Source organism: Mauremys reevesii, linkage group 6 (assembly GCF_016161935.1).
Source record: "Mauremys reevesii isolate NIE-2019 linkage group 6, ASM1616193v1, whole genome shotgun sequence".
Taxonomy (NCBI): domain Eukaryota; kingdom Metazoa; phylum Chordata; order Testudines; family Geoemydidae; genus Mauremys; species Mauremys reevesii.
The window spans coordinates 88,477,226-88,498,365 of record NC_052628.1 but is presented as its reverse complement, the minus strand read 5'-3'; the positions used below and the strand labels follow the sequence as shown (position 1 = coordinate 88,498,365).

General features: G+C 44.5%; 1 protein-coding gene across 9 annotated transcripts in view; it reads right to left on the bottom strand.

Annotated features, from left to right (window-relative positions):
* Positions 1-21,140, bottom strand: part of LOC120408121 (histone-arginine methyltransferase CARM1-like) — a 131,655-nt gene that overhangs the window by 59,368 nt on the left and 51,147 nt on the right. For all 9 annotated transcript variants that reach the window (XM_039544719.1, XM_039544721.1, XM_039544718.1 and 6 more), the window contains 3 exons: positions 13,438-13,544; positions 13,127-13,231; positions 5,300-5,410 (listed from right to left, as the gene is read on the bottom strand). In XM_039544719.1, the coding sequence (XP_039400653.1) occupies positions 5,300-5,410; positions 13,127-13,231; positions 13,438-13,544 (323 nt within the window). The remainder of the gene's footprint in view (positions 1-5,299; positions 5,411-13,126; positions 13,232-13,437; positions 13,545-21,140) is intronic.

Here is a 21,140-nt window from a genome sequence, read left to right as displayed (position 1 = left end):
GAGTTAAAGTGGACTTCTCGGCGTTTATGAGAAGGCCCAGGTACCGAAACAGGGCTAGGATCTCGGCCATTTGACCTGCCACTAGCTGTCGGGATGGCCCGCGAACCAGCCAGTCGTCGAGATACGGGTAGACGTGCATGCGACGACGGCGGAGGGCGGCGGCAACCACTGCCATGCACTTGGTGAAGACCCTCGGCGTGGTGGAAAGGCCGAAGGGTAGTACCGCAAACTGGTAGTGCACCTTGTTGACTACGAACCACAGGTAGCGTCGATGGGGAGGGTAAATTGCGATATGGAAGTACGCATCCTTCATATCGAGGGCGGCAAATCAGTCTCCCGGATCCAGGGAGGGAATGATGGTCCCCAGGGTGACCATGCGAAACTTGAGCTTGAGCAGGTACCTGTTGAGCTCCCGGAGGTCTAGTATAGGTCGGAGACCTCCTTTCGCCTTGGGGATGAGAAAATATCGGGAATAAAATCCCCTGCCTCGCATGTCGTTTGGCACCTCCTCTATGGCACCCAAGCTCAACAGAGCCTCGACCTCTTGCAAGAGGAATTGCTCGTGAGAGGGGTCCCTGAAGAGGGACGGGGAAGGTGGGTGGGAGGGAAGGGGCGAAACAAACTGAAGGTGGTAACCATACTGGACCGTGCGAAGTACCCAGTTGTCCGTTGTTATTTGGGACCACGCCGGGAGGAAGTGGGAAAGGCGGTTGCAAAATAACGGGGAAGGATCCGGCAAAGAGTCTGATGGGCCGTCCTAGGGCATCCCATCAAAATGTCTGCTTAGGCCCTTGAGGGGCCTTGGAGGGCGCCTGGGCCTGGTTACGCCTGTTGCCCGATGGTCTACGGCGGTTTAGGCTGCCTCTGCGACTAGTATAAGGCCGTGACCTGGCCTGAGTAAATGGTCGGTATGGCTGTTGCCGGAACGACCTCCGTTGGGTAGCCGGTGTGTGCATACCCAGGGTGCGGATGGCGATTCGACCATCTTTGAGGGTCTGAATCCTGGAGTCCGTTTTCTCAGAAAAGAGACCCTGAGTGTCAAAGGGGACGTCTTGCAGGGTGTACTGCACCTCGGGCGGCAAGGTGGAGGACTGCAACCAGGAGATGCGTCTCATGGTCACTCCCGGAGCCAGAGTTCTGGCCCCTGAGTCCGCCGAGTCCAGAGCGGCCTGGATGGAGGACCGGGAGGCTTTATTGCCCTCTTCAAGGAGGGCAGAGAACTCCTGTCGGGAGGCTGTTGGGATCAGCTCCGAGAACTTGGATAGGGACACCAAAATGTCATAGGTGTAGCAACCAAGGAGAGCCAGCTGGTTGGCAATCCGGAGCTGGAGACCACCTGCCAAATAGACCTTCCGGCCCAACAGATCCATGCGCTGTGCGTCTTTAGACTTTGGCGCTGGAGCGGGTTGCCCATGTCTCTCCCGGTCATTTACGGACTGCACCACGAGGGAGTCCAGAGTCGGGTGCGTATATAGGTACTCGTAGCCGCTGGGAGGAACCGAGTACTTGCGTTCCACTCCGCGAGCGGTGGGAGGGACGGACGCCGGTGACTGGCAGATGGTAGTGGCATTCTTTTGTATGGTGCGGATAAAAGGTAGGGCCACCCGCAGCGGGGCCTCAGCTCCAAGCACCCTGGTCACCGGGTAGTCATCCTCAGCAACCTCTGCCACGGGGAGGTCAATAGCCTGCGCCACCCGGCGAAGAAGGTCCTGGTGGGCCCGCAAGTCAATCGGAGGGGGGTTCACTGTAGATGCCCCCACCACCGCCTTGTCCAGCGAGGAAGACGAGGACAGACCCTGGACCACGGCCTCTGGAGGTGGTTCTTCCAGGGGGTGGGAAGCCGCCTCGGCCACAGGATGCTCTGCCGCTACAGGTGGCGGTGGGGTCTCACCCTGTGATGATGGAGGGAGCCTGCTGAGCGTTGCTTCCAGCACCCTGCATTCGGAGCCCCTGGGGCACGGGGGGGGGGGGGCCTTGAGCCTCATGGTAGGCCCAGGGGGTCCAAAAGCCCCACTGCTGCGGACCGTGGTCCTGCCCTTGGGGGTCGGCCCGGAGATCTCCACCACTGTCCGCCTGAGAGGCGACCGAGGGTTGGCGAGAAGGCCATAGGGGGGCAGAGGCGCTCAAGGACTGCGCCGTCGATGCCGCCGGTCTGTCCCTGGACGGTGCCAGGGATCGGTGCCGGTCGTCGTGGTGCCGGGAGCGAGAGCGGGACCATCGACCGTGCCGGTGCCGGGAGGTCGACCGCGATCTCGACCGATGTCGGTGAGAGCGGCTTCGAGAGTCGCGGTGCTGGGAACGGTACCGGGAACCGGACCTCCTTCGGTACCGACGGTCTGGTGACCGGGAACGTCTCCGGGAGTGCGACCGGTACCGCGATGCGGAGCGGTACTGGGACTGCGACCGGCGCCGAGACGGGGAGCGGTACCGAGATGGTGATCGGTGCCGGGATCTGGATCGGCGTGACGGCGACCGTCTCCGGGATCGGGATCGGGACCTGGAACGCCGTCTATCCCATCTGTCAGGGGAAGGTGGCCTCATCATAGCCGGCTTTCCCACTGACTGTACAGCCCGCACCGGCGGTGCCGGGGGCCGGAGGCTCGGTGCCTCTGTGAGCTCGATGAGCTCTCTCGCCATCGAGAAAGTCTCGGGCGTCGACGGGAGAGGCAGCTCGACCGCGGTTGGCACCGGGGAGCAGGGCGGTACCAGACTCAACGGCCCTTGCGGCACCAGAGTCAACGGAACCGTGCACGGTCTGTGCACCACCACAGTTGGTGCCGGAGGTGCCGGTGGTGGCTGGGTGAGCGGACCCAACGCAGGTGCCTTGATAGGCTTCTGCTGCAGCTTTCGTTTCCCCGATGGCGAGAGGGAACGGTACCAAGGCCTCGGTGCCGGCTGCTTTCTTTTAAGAGTCTCGGTGCCGGACCGGTCGAAAACCGCTGGTGCGCTCCGTGCCGAAGACGACTGCGGAGCTGATGGTGTCGGCACCGCAGGGGTAAGCGCCGACTCCATTAGGAGCTGCTTCAATCTAATGTCCCGCTCCTTTTTCGTTCTAGGTTTGAACGATCTGCAAACTGGGCACTTATCTGCGTGATGAGCCTCTCCTCAACAACGCAGGCAGGAGTCGTGAGGGTCCCCAATCGGCATGTGCCGCTGGGAAGCCGCACAGGGCTTAAACCCCGGTGTCTTGGGCATAAGCCCGCACCGGTTGGGAGAAGAGGGGCTAAGCCCCCCTAATTCCCCTTAATCTATCTAAATACTAACTTTACTAACTATTTTAACTGACTATATACACTAAATACACAACAAGAAACAGAGAGAAGCTAGGGATGTGGAGGTCAAAGGAGCACTCCACTGTTCCAACGGCCGTCACGGGCGGGAAGAAGGAACTGAGGAGCGGAAGGGCCGGCTGGGGTATATATCCAGCGCTATAGCGGCGCCACTCCAGGGGGCGCCCAGCCGGCCCGCCGGAGTTGCTAGGGTAAAAATGTTCCGAAGAGCCGTGCACGCGCGGCGCGCACACCTAACTGGAATGCATAGGAGCAATCACTCGAAGAAGAACTTGGTCATACATCATTTTTCGGGGTGTAACTTTTCAGATGTTTTTTGATGTTTCTGGCAAATGACAAACATCACAAACAGTTCTCACTTTAATTAGCAAAGCTAAAACTCAGCAAGAGTTCTTCTATAACCTAAATTTGAAGACAGAAAAGATTTTCCAGAAAAAAAGTGGGCCTGCTCTGCATGTCTTTCCACAGTCCTTTCGGGTGCTTACACTCAACCTTTTTCTATACTTACCACCTACAAAATATATATACGATATCTTGTTTATGTATAAGCAAATTAACAAAAACTATGAGTAGCCTCTATTCAAGCATTTTTAACCACAGCATAAATAAGCAGGAAATATGAAGGTGATGCTGTTCGATTCCTAGCTCAATCTACATCTATCACCTATTTACCTTTGTTAAATCCAGAACATTTCTATAAGACATTCATTCACTGATACAAGTTTATAAAACAATGAACAGGGAGACTCTTTGGAGCCCTATATCAGAGCCAAAAGGAAAATGTTAAAAACCTACAGGTTTGTAGCTATGTATATTTGGAAAAAAAGTAAGTGTCTAATACTGCAGATGTTCTTCCTTTAAAACCCAAACAGCCTTAATTCCCAGTTGACAGGTTTCCTTATCACAAAAACCATTATTACAATTGACAATTGGCAGACAGCCCAAGGACTGAATTGGTTCTGCAGGATGAGCTACCATCTCAACTCTAGCAGAGCAAGATAGGGTCACATTGTTAGGGAAGCATTGGCAAACTTCCACTGCAGCTCCTTAATTGCTTTGTCTATGCTTAAAAGACTGGCAGTTCTGAGTGCTGTCCATCTAACATCTTTAAATTAGTATTACAACTCACTGAAAGAAAAAGAAGATATCTGGATCAGAAAGACATACAAAATTACATTATTTAGTAATCAATTACTTTAGGAGTTATTTCCCTCTCTCGACTTAAACAGGGCGAATATTATAGCTCAGTAAAGTGAGTGATTATTTCCTAAGACCAGGGAAAGAGCTGACTAACCACACTAAGGGTATGTCTACACTACCCGCTGGATCAGCTGGTAGTGATCAAACTATCGGGGATTGATGTATCGCGTCTCATCTAGACGTGATACATCGATCCCCGAACGTGCTCCCCGTCGACTCCGGAACTCCACCAGGGCGAGAGTCAATGGGGGAGCGGCGGACATCGATCCCGTGCCCGCGAGGATGCGAAGTAAGTCAATCTAAGTCGATCTAAGATATGTCGACTTCAGCTACACAATTCTCGTAGCTGAAGTTGTGTATCTTAGATCGATTCCCCTCCCCCCGCCAGTGTAGACCAGGCCTAAGGGATTGGAAATTAAATCAATAGTCAGAGCAACTACGGCCAAAATAATTTTTAAAAAAAATTAAAAAAAATACCCAGTTGCACAGAAACATCAAAAATAAGGGAAAGGCAAAAACAAATTTTGTGGGGGAGAAAAGATTTAATCATTGGTATTTTAAGGGCACTTGTGACCTTATCAAAAAGGAAGGCAAATTATTTATTATATTATTATCAGTATTACATTGCATCAAGTAGAACACCTTTAAAGATATTTTTAAATTATCAACACTAACACCACACATCCTTAGTCACGTTATAAACAGAAATCTGCAGCATTGCCATCTGCGAGATGTGGTCCTAGATATCTGCTGCCTTTGTGGTACACTAGTTACCTACAGTTTAACACCTGGTTTAACAAAACACTTACCTCGGCATATTTTGCCACTGAACTGGCTTCAACTGCATAGACTTTTCTCGCTCCAGCCTGCACTGCAAAAAATGAAAGGATTCCTGATCCACAGCCAACGTCTAGGACCACCTTGAAAACAAAAGGCACACCAAAAAAAAAAAAAGAAGGTTAGAAGGTGGATTATTTTTAAAGTTGTTGTTACATTCTTGAGTGTCTAAGTCCCAGAGGACCAAGCATGACATCCTAAAGAAATATTTAAACTGGGCAGAAAAATGGAACCATCATACATTTTATTTTGGGTGCTTACATTTAAAAAGAAACCAAAACTCCGGCTCTAGTTTCCAACTTTTCAGAGGGTGAGGATGTCACTATCATGTACCATAGAGAGTTACACTTCACCTCTGGCTTCATGCCTTGTATATCTCTCACTGGAACCTGCTACTGGGTTTCTATCTCTGAGACTTGGCATCCTCAGATTTGCTTTGTTCTGTTAGTCAGTAATAACACCAATTATTGTTGAATCCAGATAGGGGAGACTGGGAGTTTATGAGAGATTCAAATAACCTAAGACATGAAAGAGTTACTGAAAAATTGTACTGGCCACAGCTTGTGACATGTTAAAGAAGCTCAAGTGAGATTTGAGATTTTCCCTTTGTTTTAAAAAAAGTTCAAGTTTAAATACTCATAATGACAGAAAATTTGAAAAAGCCATTGAAATGGCTACACCCCACTCTGCTATACATTTTATTCTGATCTATTTTTGTATGAGACTTATTCACACGCACATAATTCATGTGTATACAACACAAATGTTTGAGCTTTAACTGTGTATTATATACATATAAGAATACAGACAGGGGCTCCCTCGTGGGCGTCCGCGGGCCGACTCAGGCCGCGCAAGTCTTTGAACCGCCGCCTTCCGCGGGCCGGGAGGCTCGCGGAGAGCGCTAGGTACCTGGCTCCTGGGTTGAGGGAAACGGTTCCCAATCCCGCTGGGGCGTACCCCCCCGCCGCCGCTCCCGGCCTACCCGCCGGGGCGGGCAGGCGCGGCGAGCGATGGACGGCACGCGCGGAGAGGTGGCTACAGGATTAAGATTTAGATAGATTAGACGTACATGCGCACACACACACATATATGTATGTATTTCATGCAATATTTTTACATATTGCTAGGACCATAAGTAGCTGGGTGTAGTTTTCAAATGAAGGCCCTGATTCTGAAAAAACTTATGCACATATTTAACTTTAAGCAAATATATCACTGCAGGACTGAGTTTTGTTTTGTTTTTTTTAAATGAAAACACTTATGCAGATGTATAACTTAACTCACATAAGTAGCCTTGTGGAGTCCTCCAATGGGATTCCTTATCGGAGTAAAGTATGCAGTGGGGGTTTCTTTCAATGTATTTTCTCTTTTCAAATGCTGGTGCCATAGATGTTGCCTAAACAGCCTGCATTTTGCTGCTAGCTTTATTACCAACACCAGTAGGTCCACACAAATCCCTCTGTACTGAGCTGCATAAAGAGTGTAGCAATGGAATTACAAGTCACTCAAGATCTCATGGTTAAAGAGATTCATAAGTGCATAGATATGGCTGAAAGTGTGCTCCACTTAAAAAAAAAACATACTTTATATGAAACCTAGGCTGTGTACTAATGAAAGCAATCCAACCGCCAGTGTATATTGTAACCAGTCTGAATCTCTGTTACACAGATACAGGGAATACTAAGGCAACTAACATTGTTTCTTTTATTTTACATAGTTTCAAATTAGGCCTTGGGGCCAAAACATTGCCTCTAATATTATTTTCTCTTCCTTGTGCAAGATTTTATTAAGCTCATTTTTTATTTCACAGACAACAGGCTGTCACAAAGCCAGTTTTGTTTCCATGCTTTGGTGGGTATTAGACAACACCTCATGCCCAGAGGAGCTAACTTCAAAACAGCGAAATACAGCAAATATTGGATAAAGGGGAATAAAGAAAAGGTAAGGGGAGGGAGCCAATGACAATCAAGCACTAGTTTCTATTTAACCACAGGGTCGAGGGAAGGATTTGTTGGTAGAAGATCTCTCAAAACCTTGTGGGGAACACTGCTTATCATAACCTTTCCTCTTTGTATATATTGAGAGGAGAGGGAAGAACCAATGGCTATGGTTAAACATTACCAATGGAATGGAAAGTGTGGCTTTCTACTTAGGGCCAGATTCTGAGCCCTTTCCTCACATCCAGCAACACACGTTACTTCTCAAATGGTTGATCTGAACTCGTGGAGTAAGGTACTGCTATAGGGCATGGAGGTGCCCCCTGCTGAGATAATGTGGTGCTGCAGGCATGCTTGCCTTGGTTTCCCTTCTTTCAGGGCCTTTTAAGAACTCCACACAGTCCAAATGGATGAGAGACAAGATTCCCCTGAAGGGGGTCTACTTTATTAAATCCAAAATAAGCTTGAACTAAAATCTCTTCCCTTGGGCTCGGGGGTTGCACAGCCTTCCTCCTTGGGGCCCGTGGTTCTCAGTCCTGGGAGCATTTCTTCCCTTAGGAAAGTTCCTTTCTCTGTGAGGACCTCCTGTAAGGAAGCCCTAATAGTCTTTTATCAGGCCCAGGTGCTCATTATCCAATTAACTGCCTAGATGGGCTCATTAAATTAGCTCTTCACAGGCAGCCTAGGCCCGGACTCCCTTTAAAAGGGCCAGCAATGTCATGACAGGCACTATCCACTGTAATGGCATAAGAACCCAGCCCCCAGTGGGTATGTCTACACTGCAAAGAAAACCCACAGCTAGCCATGCCAGCTGACTCAGGCTTGTGGGGCTCGGGCTGTGGGGCTGTTTCATTACAATATAGACTTCCCGGCTCGGGCTGCAGCTCAAGCTTGGAGGTCCACCCCACCTCGCAGGGCCCTACAGCTCATGCTCCAGCCTGAGTCCAGAAGTCTACACTTCAGTTAAACAGCCCCACAGCCTGAGCCCCATGAACCCAAGTTGGCTGGCACAGGTGTGCTGCAGGTGTCTAGTTGCTGTGTAGACATATCCACTGTGGTCACTAAGATAATGCACTGTGAAATTTCAATAAATGGAATCAGCTTTTTTTTTTTTTTCCATTCTTCAATAGCGCTTTTTTTTCCCAATAAGAAGTCAAAATATTCTTAATACAAGTGTATAGTTTTAGGACTGGCAGTTAGTGAGTTTACTCTATAAACGTATTTGCACTCATGTATTTATATCTATGTATAAGTAAATAAATAAATAAGGACAGGGACCAGCTCAAAGGCCCCAAAAGGTAGTAATTTGTGGGCGTTTCGAGAACTAGTCTGAAGTAGATGAGTGGCTACTTAAATAATTGTGAAAAATCAACATTTCAGGGCAGATTTGTGCTGTACCCATCTAATTAGAGTGAGGCATGATCCTGCAAACTCTCACACAGGTGAGTAATTTTCCACATGTGAATTTAGTGGGACTATTCACATGTGGAAAGATACACACATGCCTAAGCATTTGCAGAACAGAGATCTGCTCAGGCCTAATTTTTAGGCCTGACCAGGACCCATTCTGATCCCTACCTTTCCTCCCATCCCTTAGTCAGCGCTGCCACAGCCTTCTGCCCATGGGGTCGGCAGCAGTTGCATGCCGCATTCCTGTCAGCCACTGACCTCTGCTGTGCTGTGAAATAAGAAGTGCTAAGACAGCCAGCAGGAGTGGGGATGCAATCACTGCCACTCCGGCCCCACCAGCAGCAGTGGGAGAGTGCCTGAGGGGGTCCAGTTATTATTTCACCTGACCTGGACCCAACACTTGTAGTCTGGACCGATTGGGTTTGGGTTGGGTTGCAAGACTCTAGAATAAGGGCCTTATTCCTGAAAGGGACACCATCAGTTTAAAAAAATCAATCACAATATGCTCTAACTATTTCTACCATACTGTTGTTACTTGTAACATCTAATTATTGTCTGTCTGAAAGATTAGAAAGAGAAAATGAATTTCTCTGTTTACTGAGTGCCTTTGAGAGCACTTTTTATATAGTCTGCTTCCCTGTAGAATCAGGTCAGTTCCCCTTTGTTTGAGTGAGTCTTTCATACAAGAAAGGAGGGTGGGGAGGGGACTTTTTAAAATACAAGAAAAATGTGACTTTAAAAGTCACAAAAATTGGCTGGGGAGACTTAGGGTAGGTTTACACTTACCTTCCGGGTCGACGCGGTGAGTTCGACTTCTCGGAGTTCGAACTATCGCGTCTGATCTAGACGCGATAGTTCGAACTCCGTTTGCAGATAGTTCGAACTCTGCAAACGGCGGTGGCGGAGTCGACGGGGGAGCCGCGGAGTTCGACCCCGCCGCGTCTGGACGGGTGAGTAGGTCGAACTAGGGTACTTCGAATTCAGCTACACTAGTCACGTAGCTGAATTTGCGTACCCTAGTTCGACCCCCCTTCTTAGTGTAGACCAGGCCTTAGGGCAGGTGTAGTACATAGACTACTCAAATAATTTGTTTTAAAAATACACTTATGGGTAAAATTTTCAAAAGTGCCAAGTGACTTGGGAGTCTAAATCCCATTTTCAAAAGAGAATTAGGAAATCATTTCTAACTTTACACTTACCACCTATTTAAAAATATTTTATTTTTCATTTTAGCTTATTACTCCTAGTTATACCACAAGAAGACATCTTTACTTGGTGCCATGTTAGTGGCACTTCAACATTTGAACTCCAGGGTAACATTTTCAAAAGTGACATAGGCACTTAGAAATAATTTCCTAATGCCAAATAGTGAGGGAGACCAGACAAGAATAGAAAAAATGTATGATTAAAAAGTTTGAGGCAACACTAGTGAAAGTACTGTAGAGACAACACTTACAAGGTTGTTATAGAGAAGAGGACAATTTTAAGTAGTGCAGAGGACAACCCAAGCAATGTTTTCCAACTTTATTATTAAGGATTCATTACTTTTTAAAAATTGTCTCCATATTCTTTAGGCTTCCTTAAAACCACAAATGGTTGGTACAAGCACTTCCCACAGTTGGTTCTGAAGTAGGTCATCTGTTACCCTATTACAAACAGAATGTGTATTGAAAATACCACCAAGAACATTATCAAGGGATCCAGAATCAGTTTTTACCACCACAACTCAGACCAACTGCTTCATTCCTTCACAAGGATACTTTTCCCAAAAAATAATTGAAATGTGAAAGTGATTGCTTCTCCACCATATATGCCTTTCACACCAGGTAATTTGACTTCCTTACATCAAAGGAGCAAAGTGACAGAAATGTGAAATCAATGCAATGGCCAAACTGGCTAGGAAACAAGTAACACCTGAATCAAACCTCTTTTTGAAGATCTGGAAATTACTGTGCTCTTTTATCCTTTTCCTACTCCCTCTCCCACCCCACATCACCCTTCTTCTATATTTCAGTCTTTCATATGCCTCTATGCTTTCTGGCTTTAACAGTAAACACGGGTGCAGTATTTCTGCCCTGGTTAGCCAAAACCTAAGCAGCACTGGAGTTCTCAGATTCTCGTGGGAAAGAGTTTTCTCACAAAATATCCAATCCAATTTTTCTACCACAGTTGTTCTGAAACTTCTCATTTCACAGAATGGGGAATAGGGAGATCATTCTCTAGGTGGGTGGCCAGCAGCATCAAGTTTGTAACAGCTTTACTATTAGGTATGCAGAACAGAGGCCAAGGCAGCTCCAACAGTTGGAAAAATAAATACACCAAGAGAGAACGCAAGCAGCTGTACAGCTGTACAACAGCAATAGCTGCTAAAGGGGCCAGCAGGTACAAAATATACACAGCCCACACACTTCCACCTCCTTAATTCAGTGTAAAAGAAATGCTGCAAAATGTCTGTTAGTCTATAAGGTGCCACAGGATTCTTTGCTGCTTTTGTAAAAGAAATGTGCACAATTGGGTTCTGCTGTTCATTTTCTACCTTCTCACTATAAAAAACAAAAACACTCATTGGGGTTCTCATTGGTAGGGGGCCAAAGGACAAGGAGGGTCCCCAATCTACTGCTGTTCTACTAGTTACAGACCCTGTAATACAAGATTTCTACCTGTTCTGGTAAGAAAATTAATCAGTTGATGATGGAACAAATCAACAATCCAATACCATTCACACTCGTATGGGCCAGGTACTGGTGTTCCAGGCAAGCCCTCCCATGCTCCTAGCGCACTGGTATTGTTGAGTTGATGGGAGGGAGGGTTGTCTCAGGCATAAAAGGGGTTAAGATGTCTTAAACCCTTTTGTTTTACTTTTATGAAATTAAACAGTTAAGTATGGTTTGAGGTTTGCATAAAGGTATGACTGGCCTATTCCCACTGCAAACAGGCATCATAAAATGTATCTTAACCTTTTACTAAACACATAAAAAGAAGAAAAACCCAGTTAGAACATTAGAAACTTTAAAAAGTGAAAAGAAACTTTATTTTAACTATTTTCTTTATTTTGACTTAAGTTTTATGAAGGGGAAATGTCTTGCTTAATCATTTAGATTGTATTAAAAGTCTTGTTTTGGGGTGGTGTCAATTTTAGATGGCCATGAGTTGAAGTCAGCCTTGTTTTTTGATATTGTCTTAAAAAGCAGATAAGTGCACACAGAAAGCAGGAGTTGGAGGAAGACATTACAGGTGCAGTGCACATTCTCCCTGTAGATTGCTCTATAAAGACTTCTACCAATTTGCAGCAGGGATATTCAATTAAACTAAAAGATGGCAAATTCAAAACTGATAAAAGGAAACATTTTTTTTCACACAATGTGTAAAAAAAGTAAACAAACTGTGGAACTCATTGCCACAAGATGATGTCTTTAGGGGTCAAAATTTAACAAAATGGAGGGATAGCTCAGTGATTTGAGCAGTGGCCTGCTTAAACCCAGGGTTGTGAGTTCAATTTCTGAGGGCGCCATTTAGGGATCTGGGGCAAAAAATTGGGGATTGGTCCTGCTTTGAGCAGGGGGTTGGACTAGATGACCTCCTGAGGTCCCTTCCAACCCTGATATTCTATGTATATGGTACGATGGTTAAGCACTGGAATAAATTGCCTAGCGAGGTTGTGGAATCTCCATCATTGGGGATTTTTAAGAGCAGGTTGGACAAACACCTGTCAGGGATGGTCTAGATAATACTTAGTCCTGCCTTGAGTGCAGGGGACTGGACTAGATGACCTCTCGAGGTCTGTTCCAGTTCTATGATTCTATGAATATCCAGAGGTATGCTATGATATACATTTTGGAAAGGATATTCAACCTCATGCCTCATGATTTAAGGCAATCTCTTAACTATTAGCAAGTAGGAGGAGACCTAATCTTTTTTGTTTTGGGTTTTTTGGGGGGAGGGAGGGAAAGAGGGTAGATTGCCCCAAACCTACCTAATGCAAACTTTATCACACATTCCTGTGAAGCATCTGGGCACTGTCAGAGATAGTACACTGGACTAGATGGAACCAGTCTGAGCCAGTATCGCAATTCCTATTTCTCTCTCTCTCTCTCTCTGTATATATGTATAAAAAAGAGGTGGGCCTAAGGTGCCAAGTTCGGCTTCTGATTTCTTTGCCCAAAAATTTGAGGAGTGTTCAGATTTGGGTTTCTGGTTAGACCGCAGGGGCCAGCTGTGAAATTCCAATCTAATGTTTGGATCCAGGGTTTAGGTTCAAGTACATCTATCCTAAGGTACCTGTAATGGACCCATCACCATAGTGCCTAGGCATCCATATACTTGACACCTATTTTTGTAAACATATGTGTTACATATCAGTACACTGATGCACAAAGTTCTAGGAAAGATCAGACAGGAGAGTTCAATGTTATTCTTCAGGACACGATTATGTTTGGATCCAACAGAGCTTACCTTGTCTTTAAAATCTATGTGGTTCTGTAGGATAGCTCTGTGATATGTGGCCGTCCTCACAAAATCCTGCATCATATTCTGTTGTTGAGATAGACAGCCATAAAACTAAAAAGGAAAGGAGGAATGGAAAAATAGAAAAAGATAAAGCCCATCTTCTACCAAACTACCTGTATTTAACAGTAACAAGGGCCTGACCCTTTGCTGCAGAATCCTGAGCTAACTTTCTACCTGGTCCGGTGATTAAGGTCAGAAAAACAGGGAAACATCTATAACTTAGCTTCCACAAAACTGGCATTAGATGGCTTTGTTACCTGAAAATACTGAGCAGCAGATGCCTCTTCTGTTCGCTGATTGAAAACAGAGTGTTCCTTCTTCTGATTCCGGCACCTCTTCAGTGCATTTGAAAATGTGCTGTATTCTAGAAAAGAAAAAAAAGAAAAATAGAGCAAAATATGAAAGCTACTAACCCACAGAGAGCAAAACAGCATGTTCACAACAAGAACTCAGCGACAGATTTTGTTTGGAGTGGTGAAGGGGAATGGTGCCTCTTATAAAGTTAACTATTTATTAGCTGACACAACAGTCTCAGCTACAGTTGATTATTTACATTAAGAAAAAGTTATGTTAATGCAAAACAGCATAAGATGATGGCAGAGCTGGTAATGGAATGCATGTGTTAAATTATTAGGTTATATTACATGGTATGGAATTTTCCATCTTTCTTAAACTTTGGGGAGCCTTAAGAGGAAGGTCTCAGTATCTGAACTGATTATTGAGCACATGGGTGGACATGACACTGGTGCCCTGTGGAGAATCCCAGACAGGCCTGTTCAAGTGGCCATGAGTTATGGCTGACTCTGTTGGAGGAGTTTCTTTGTGTTGCAGAAAAGCTGGGCAAAGGGGAGTTAATGCTCAGCGTCCACCTAGAGTAGCCTCGGCCAATAATGAGAACACTAGGGATAACTGGGGGAGGAATGGCTTGTGCTAGGAGGGATCCATTTTAGGATTAAGTAACAAAAATTTGCGGAGCAGAGGGATGGGCTAAGAAACCGCTAGCTAGAGGCTGCTGAGGACCATGCACCTTACCAATATTCTAGCTAGCACCCCTGGAGCGGGCGACAGGCTGGGCGTCTGTGGATCTGAACATTTTTTACATTGGACATGTGATAGGAAAACTCAAGCAGGCCCAAAAGCAGACAACCAGATTGCTCAGCAGCTTTTGGATCTGATTGAAAAAACTGAAGCAAAACTTTTCACACAGGGAACAAAAGACAACACATATTAGAAATTCAATAAAAGTAAAATTTATTTAGAAAAGAAAAAGCTCTGAAAAGAGGTTTCTGCATAAATGGTAATAAAACCAAGCATGAAAGTCTTCCTCCTCTGTTCATGGCTGGCTCCTGAAATAAAAGTTAAAACAAGAGCAGTCAGAACCATTTTAAATAAACCATGCAATTCTAACAACTTACTGACCCCCCCAAAAAAGAGAAAGGGGACGTGGGGGAGAGAACTCCAAAACTCACAGGTTTTCAAATAAAAATAATTAATTTCTGAGGAATACAAAGTACATACGTAAGGAAGAAGTCACTTAGTGCTCTAGTCAAGTAGAAACTGTTTGAGTAGCAGCCCTTCAAACCCAGAGATCTGGAAAATAAAAATATAACACCAGTTAATCAGCCACCAATAATAAATCTCAGAATATGGTAACCAAGGGAAACAATCACCTCCTCCATCCTTTCTTCTATATTTGAGCTCCCCAAACCAGGACTTAAGTTGCACTGGTCCCTCTCTGCTGGGGACAGTTGCCACAAACAAGGCAAAGACAGACAGGTGAGACAGCAGCTGGCTTTCCTAACCCAGCCCATAAAAACTTCAACAAGTTGGACATGAGCTTTCCTAAGGGGAAACACACACACACACACACACACACACACACACACACACACACACACACACACACACACACACACACACACACACACACACACACACACACACACCATAAAAAGAAAAAAAAGTAGAGCTGATGAATCAAATACAAATAAAGGGTTCTACCCTATTGTCTTTGCTCAGGCAAACCTTAGTCAATGGGAGTTCTGTTTGAGTAGGAACCTCAAAGACAGACTCAGAAAGTAAAATTTGTAAATGTTTGGTAAAACATGGCAAACAGCATGCAGAACTCACTAGAAATTTAACAAGCTACTTACTTTTCTGTTGCTGCTACTCAGGTCTTTCAGCCCTTGTCCAGGTAGAGTCACTAAATCTGGAAAGGTGGACTTGAACAGAGTCTCCACCCTCCCTACAGCCATATATTCTGTTTCAGTGAGAGGGCTTAGCACTGATGAATAAGATAAACACATGCATGATTCCTCAAGCAAGTCTGAACCAAATCATGTAACAACCCACTGAACTTGTGGGGTAACCCAGGGCCAACTACTGCAAAGGCTTTATAGGTCTAAACCTAAGGCCTAGATAACACACTAAGGAGTATTAAGTTCAAAACCCATTGCTCTGGCGGACCCTGCCAACACCACCCCAACAGGGGATTGTGCACGTAGCAGTGGGAGAGCGCAGCAGGCCTGGCTCACTCCCAACCCAACCAGGTACACTTTGGCTGCAGAGGTAAGTACTGGGTAGGGGGAGGGAGGAGGAGCACTTGCTGCTACCATGGTGGGACAGTGGATCTCTGCTGCCACGCCTGTGAGGCAGGGGACAAGAAAGCCCATACTGCTACCACTATCTCTTTGGGAAGGGCAGGGCCCATCTGCCTGCCACTACAAGTGGGGCTCTGTGATGGGAACCCTGGGGTACAACCTGGAACTGGGGTAACATTGTGCCCTCTTAATGCTCCAGCCTGTGCTGTATCTCACAATGCTTTGCTAGTGACAAGCAGCAAACCCCTCAGGTGCTGTTATCACTCAGCACAACTGCATACAGAGCCCCACACTCAGCTATATTGCGTGAATGCTCCCTAAGCCACTCACAAATCACACAGAGAAAGGCACCAGCAAATCTCCCAAGCCCCCAGCCTTGCACCCCCGGAACATACTGTCTTGCCCTGGTCAGAAGCCTGTCTGCCCCTCCCTCAGTGTGGAGAGGACACACACCAGCCTTTGTAAACTGAGCTTAGCTTTCCCAAGCACTTCAACCAAAACACACTGGTTTTGGTAAAATATAAAACAAATGTATTAACTACAGAAAGAGAGATTTTAAGTGATTATAAGTGGTAGGCACAAAAGATCAGAGATAGTTACCAAAGAAAATAAAAAGTAAGCATGAAGTCTAAATCTTAAACCTTATTAGACTAGGCAGTATTTGGATCAAGCAGTTTTCTCACCCCACTGGATGTTGCGGGTGGGTTACAGTTCTTAATACGCAGGCTTCCCTTTTAAATCTGGGGCAGCATTCTTGTTGCTTCCAGCTTAAGTGAGGGAGGAGAAAGGTAAAAGCATAATGCCACTGTTCCCTATTTTATATCATCAGTCCATGTGCCTGGAAAACACTAGCCCAGATGTGTCCTGGTAGACTTTGCTGAGTCACAGAGGTGAGCAATCCCCCACTGTGTGATGCTTGCGCAACCCTCTTACAGCTTTTGTAAACCCCTTGATTACAATTTTCCTTCTGATTAAACAAATACTCTCCTGGGAGTGGGTTGTATGACATATCTATTAATGATACGACATGGGTGAATATGGAGGCTCCAGGATGCTGCATTGAGGTAGAGTGCCACAGGCTCCTGTTTGAAGATGGGGCCATGGTCAATGAGCAGGACCCAAGGATTAGGGTGGGGAGAGAGCCTGCCTTGCCATATGAGCCTAGGGTCCTGGACTGACTACATCCAGCCCTGGAGCAACCTATAAGCAATCTGGAATCAACATTGCCACTACATGATGCATTGCTGACATGCCCCTTTCCATCCCTCACAGCACAGAGAAAAAGTAAATTTGAAAAACCTCATTAAAAAGATACTCAGTTTCCATGGGATGAACAGAATCTTGGGAGGCCCAGCTGCTTGCCCTGCATCTAGAGGTGGGCCAGAAACTAACCCATTTCACTCTACTGCTTTGCTTCATGGGAAGATAACAGCAGAAAACAGTCCTGTGCCAGGGGAAAAATTCTTTTCCAAAACCAGCCAGTATCTTATGCCTCTTCCATTCCTTCCTAATTATTTGAAACGTGAGAGCTGGTGCAATAGCTTTGCCTTCCTTTCCTCTCCAAGGACAATCTTCACACACACACACACACACACACACACACACACACACACACACACACACACACACACACACACACACACACACACACACACACACACACACACACACACACACACACACACACTTTATCCTGTGTTAACACTTTTGAAGAGAACAGGAACCTTAACTATGACTCATCTTTGATCTCAGAGGATGTGCATGGTGGGAAGAAGAGAAAGAACTATGTTCATCTGCTTGTCGTACTTTCTCCTCTGGGTCTGGATAGATGATTGCAACAGTAATTGTCCACTTACAATCCCGGCAAATTATAAAATGAACAGACATTGGGTTAAAGAAGAAAGAATAGTGGTCCTAGATGAAGTGTTTAGACAAAAGTCTGGTCTTTTTCAGTACTGGCTTCGGATGCCCTTAGTCCATCAGTTTCCTTTACATAAGCCCTGGGTGGATGCTGGAAGAATATAAGAGCCTCTTGAAGAATGCAAAGGAGAGAAATGAGGAAAGAGACAAACATGCCTTGTGTCCCTCTCCACTCTCCTCAAAAATACAGAATTCATTAAAAAAACCCTGCAGTTGGCTACTAGAACTTGCCGTAATAGTGGATCTGTACTGCCATCCTGTTATCCAAATATCACACAAGGTACTCAAGATTCAGGAACAAAAAATACCGGCTGCATTACATCTTCTAACTCCCAGCAAGCTTACAGTAAGCTTTTAATCCTGTCTCTATTTTCTGTGTGTACCTCAGTGGCTTACGCTACAGGAACTATTTGAGCTATTTTTATATAAAGAAATATGAATCTTGATCACCATTTTTGGGTAAGAAACAATGGATCCATTCCAGCAAAATGAAAAAAAAAGTCTTAGCTGAATAAATTAAATCATCAGTTTACGACGTTTCCATGAAAAATTATTTCACCTGTTTGAAACCCCCACATCTTTCTATCCAGCTTCTGACTGAATCAACGTACCACACAAAGCTCGCTCCTCTTACTTTGTTTCCATCTACTGAAATTTAAATGCTAAGCCCCTTCAACCTTTACAAATTTCACATGTCTAAAGAGAGAGTCTTTTACTATGCAGGAAATTATATAGATAAATAACTTCAAATTCCAGATCAGCCTGCAGATAGAAATTATTATTGCAGCTTGGCGATTTGATTCTTTAAATTTATGTTTGTTCTCTTCCTCATACAGAAGACTGTTCCCAACAGGAAATCATGTAGATTTAGTTAGGCAAAAAGTATTCATTACAAGGTTATCATTTTCAGATATTGTCTGAAACCTCAGTTACTTGCATTTGTCTATGTGAATCCCACAGTAAACAGCCACAGTTCTACATGTTTACCATTAACTGTGTAAAAACTGAACGAAAAAACTGTAAATAAAATGGAAACAGAAGATAAATCAGAAGTGACAATCTGTAATGGAAAAGCTGCATACTTTGGGTTCTTTTTAGTATGAATGGGGTGACTATTTCATTCATAGATTGTTCCTGAAGGAGGCAAAACATTGCTAGCCACTCTGTCTTCTATGTTAAGCAGGTATTTCCAATAACTCCTTTGGTTCCATTTGCAGCCCCCACACTGATGTAGTATTTTTCCTTTCTGGTTAATTACCCTACTAAACACAAAAAATCTCTTCAAACGTCTTAACATTTACAACTCCTAGCTGCTGATAACCATCACAGATCTTATGAATATGTTCACGATCATATATTGACTAATGTTCTTTGATTGAAACCTAGTTTTCTGACTTCCCAGAAGGCTAGGAATTTTATCTGCTCCAGCAGATCTGGAGACATGTCCAAAACATTGCCCCAGCCACTATGAAAATGGACTAGGTATATTTCTGTATTTAACAAAGATTTTATCCCAAATTGTCTTATTTTAAATATCTTTTCAACTTCAGTATGTAAAGCAGGCTTTCAAAGCTACATGCCAGCAGGAACATTTATAATTTTACTTGGACAAATAAAAAACAGTGTCCATGTCCAGCAAAAAAAAAAAAGTTACATAACTTAAGGCTGACTGTTCTTTGTAGTCTCTTTGTTGAATCAGAATTACTTGCAAGTCTTTGTTTGAATGTAAAGTTCAAAATAATCCACCCCAAGAATGGTTAAACACACAACTGGCACATTTCTGGGTTGCCCTGATTATAACTCTACATTTTCCAACCAAGTGCCAAACACTTGGTGCAAAAAAATCTATTCTACATTCCTGCTTGATTTTCAAGAACAAACAGAATATTTACTGTTAATCCCAGGGCCCCATTTGCCTTACGAAGGTTCTAGGACTCCGTACAACATGTTTCCTTCTAGGATGGTAGTGGAACTGATTCCCTTCTCAGAAGGCTGCTGGGTTGCCAGAGATGGTGCCACACTACTACCTGCAAGTTTGATTCTGCAGTGCTGTGTATTTAAAGTACTTGGACTGCTTTGTGGTCTGTAAACCCAAGTACAGCACTATTTAACCAAGTGGCACATGGCCTAGTAATCCGAGTCTCAAGATCCAGACTCCTCTAACTCTGCTCTGACAGAGACTCCTTCTGTTGCCTTGGGCAAATTACTTAACCTAGCTGCTTGTTTCTTCATGGGTAAAACACAGTAATACTTACCTATCTACTTCACAAGGTTCTTGTAAGGATTAGATTTTCAAAAGCATTTAAAGGTCATCTGCAAAGGAAAAGATACTGGGTTTTGTGGCCCTTTTTGCTTCTTTATGTCATACAAGGATGGCCTGAAAATTTTTTGCCACCTGCGTCCCAAAAAGTTTTTTTTTTTGTGTTTTTTTAAATAGTAGAAATTCAGGTCTTTTCTACTTTGGTCTTCCTTGAAGATACGATGGACAACTTGAGAATTGGAAGGATGATATCATAATATCAAGCAAGTCAAATCAATTTGAAAGGGGAAGTGATTATAATTTTTTGCTAAATAAAATCAAAATCCCAACCACACTTATCTAACTCACAATGTTCTATGAACGGTTGAAAGGAAATATCTGTCGAAGTTTCAAGACTTCTCTCTGCAGCGCAGACATATCCTTAGACTCCATTACCCAGCACTAGAGCGGATGCAAGTAGCTCTAAGGGATTCTACAGTCTGTAAATCAGTGTAAGAGGAACTAACTTGCTCCTCACCTGTGAAATTGGCCCTCAGTCTTTGAATAAGATTCTAAATAGCTTTAAGGAGAAGACTTTCCTCATATTGCCAACATTTTAAGACAGGGATCTTCAGTTCTGAAATTAGACCTGCCAATACATTACGCACTGTACTGTGCATACATTCAATTTGGCAGATCTTCCCCTCTCCCAGTTGTTGTTTGCTCTGTGGCTTTTCTCTGATACCCCACACTTCTTTGTCAAATTGCCTTTGCAATACATCAGGTTGAGAAATGATTTTTTTCCTGCATAAAATTTCAAACCAAATGAACAATTTTTCATTTTCAAAGTTTTCTGTGAAATATTCTGGTTTTTTTTGAAAAAAACCTGATTTTTTAAATTTTCAGATATTTTTCCAATTAAAACCTGATCTATTTTGACAAAAGGGATTTAAAAAAATTAATGAGGAAAGCCACTTTTTGTAGAAGAATGTTTCGATGGAATTTTTTTTTTTTACCAGCTCTACCTCTCAGCCATCTGATGTAGTTATTAACATTACCCAAAAATCCCCACTAGTCCAAGAAAATCTATACATCCAGTTTGGTAACATTTCAGAGGCATGCTGTATCTATACTGTGTTTATACACTATTTTAGTGCTTAGTGACTGCAATGAAGCAGTTCAAAGATCCTTTGTGGGCATG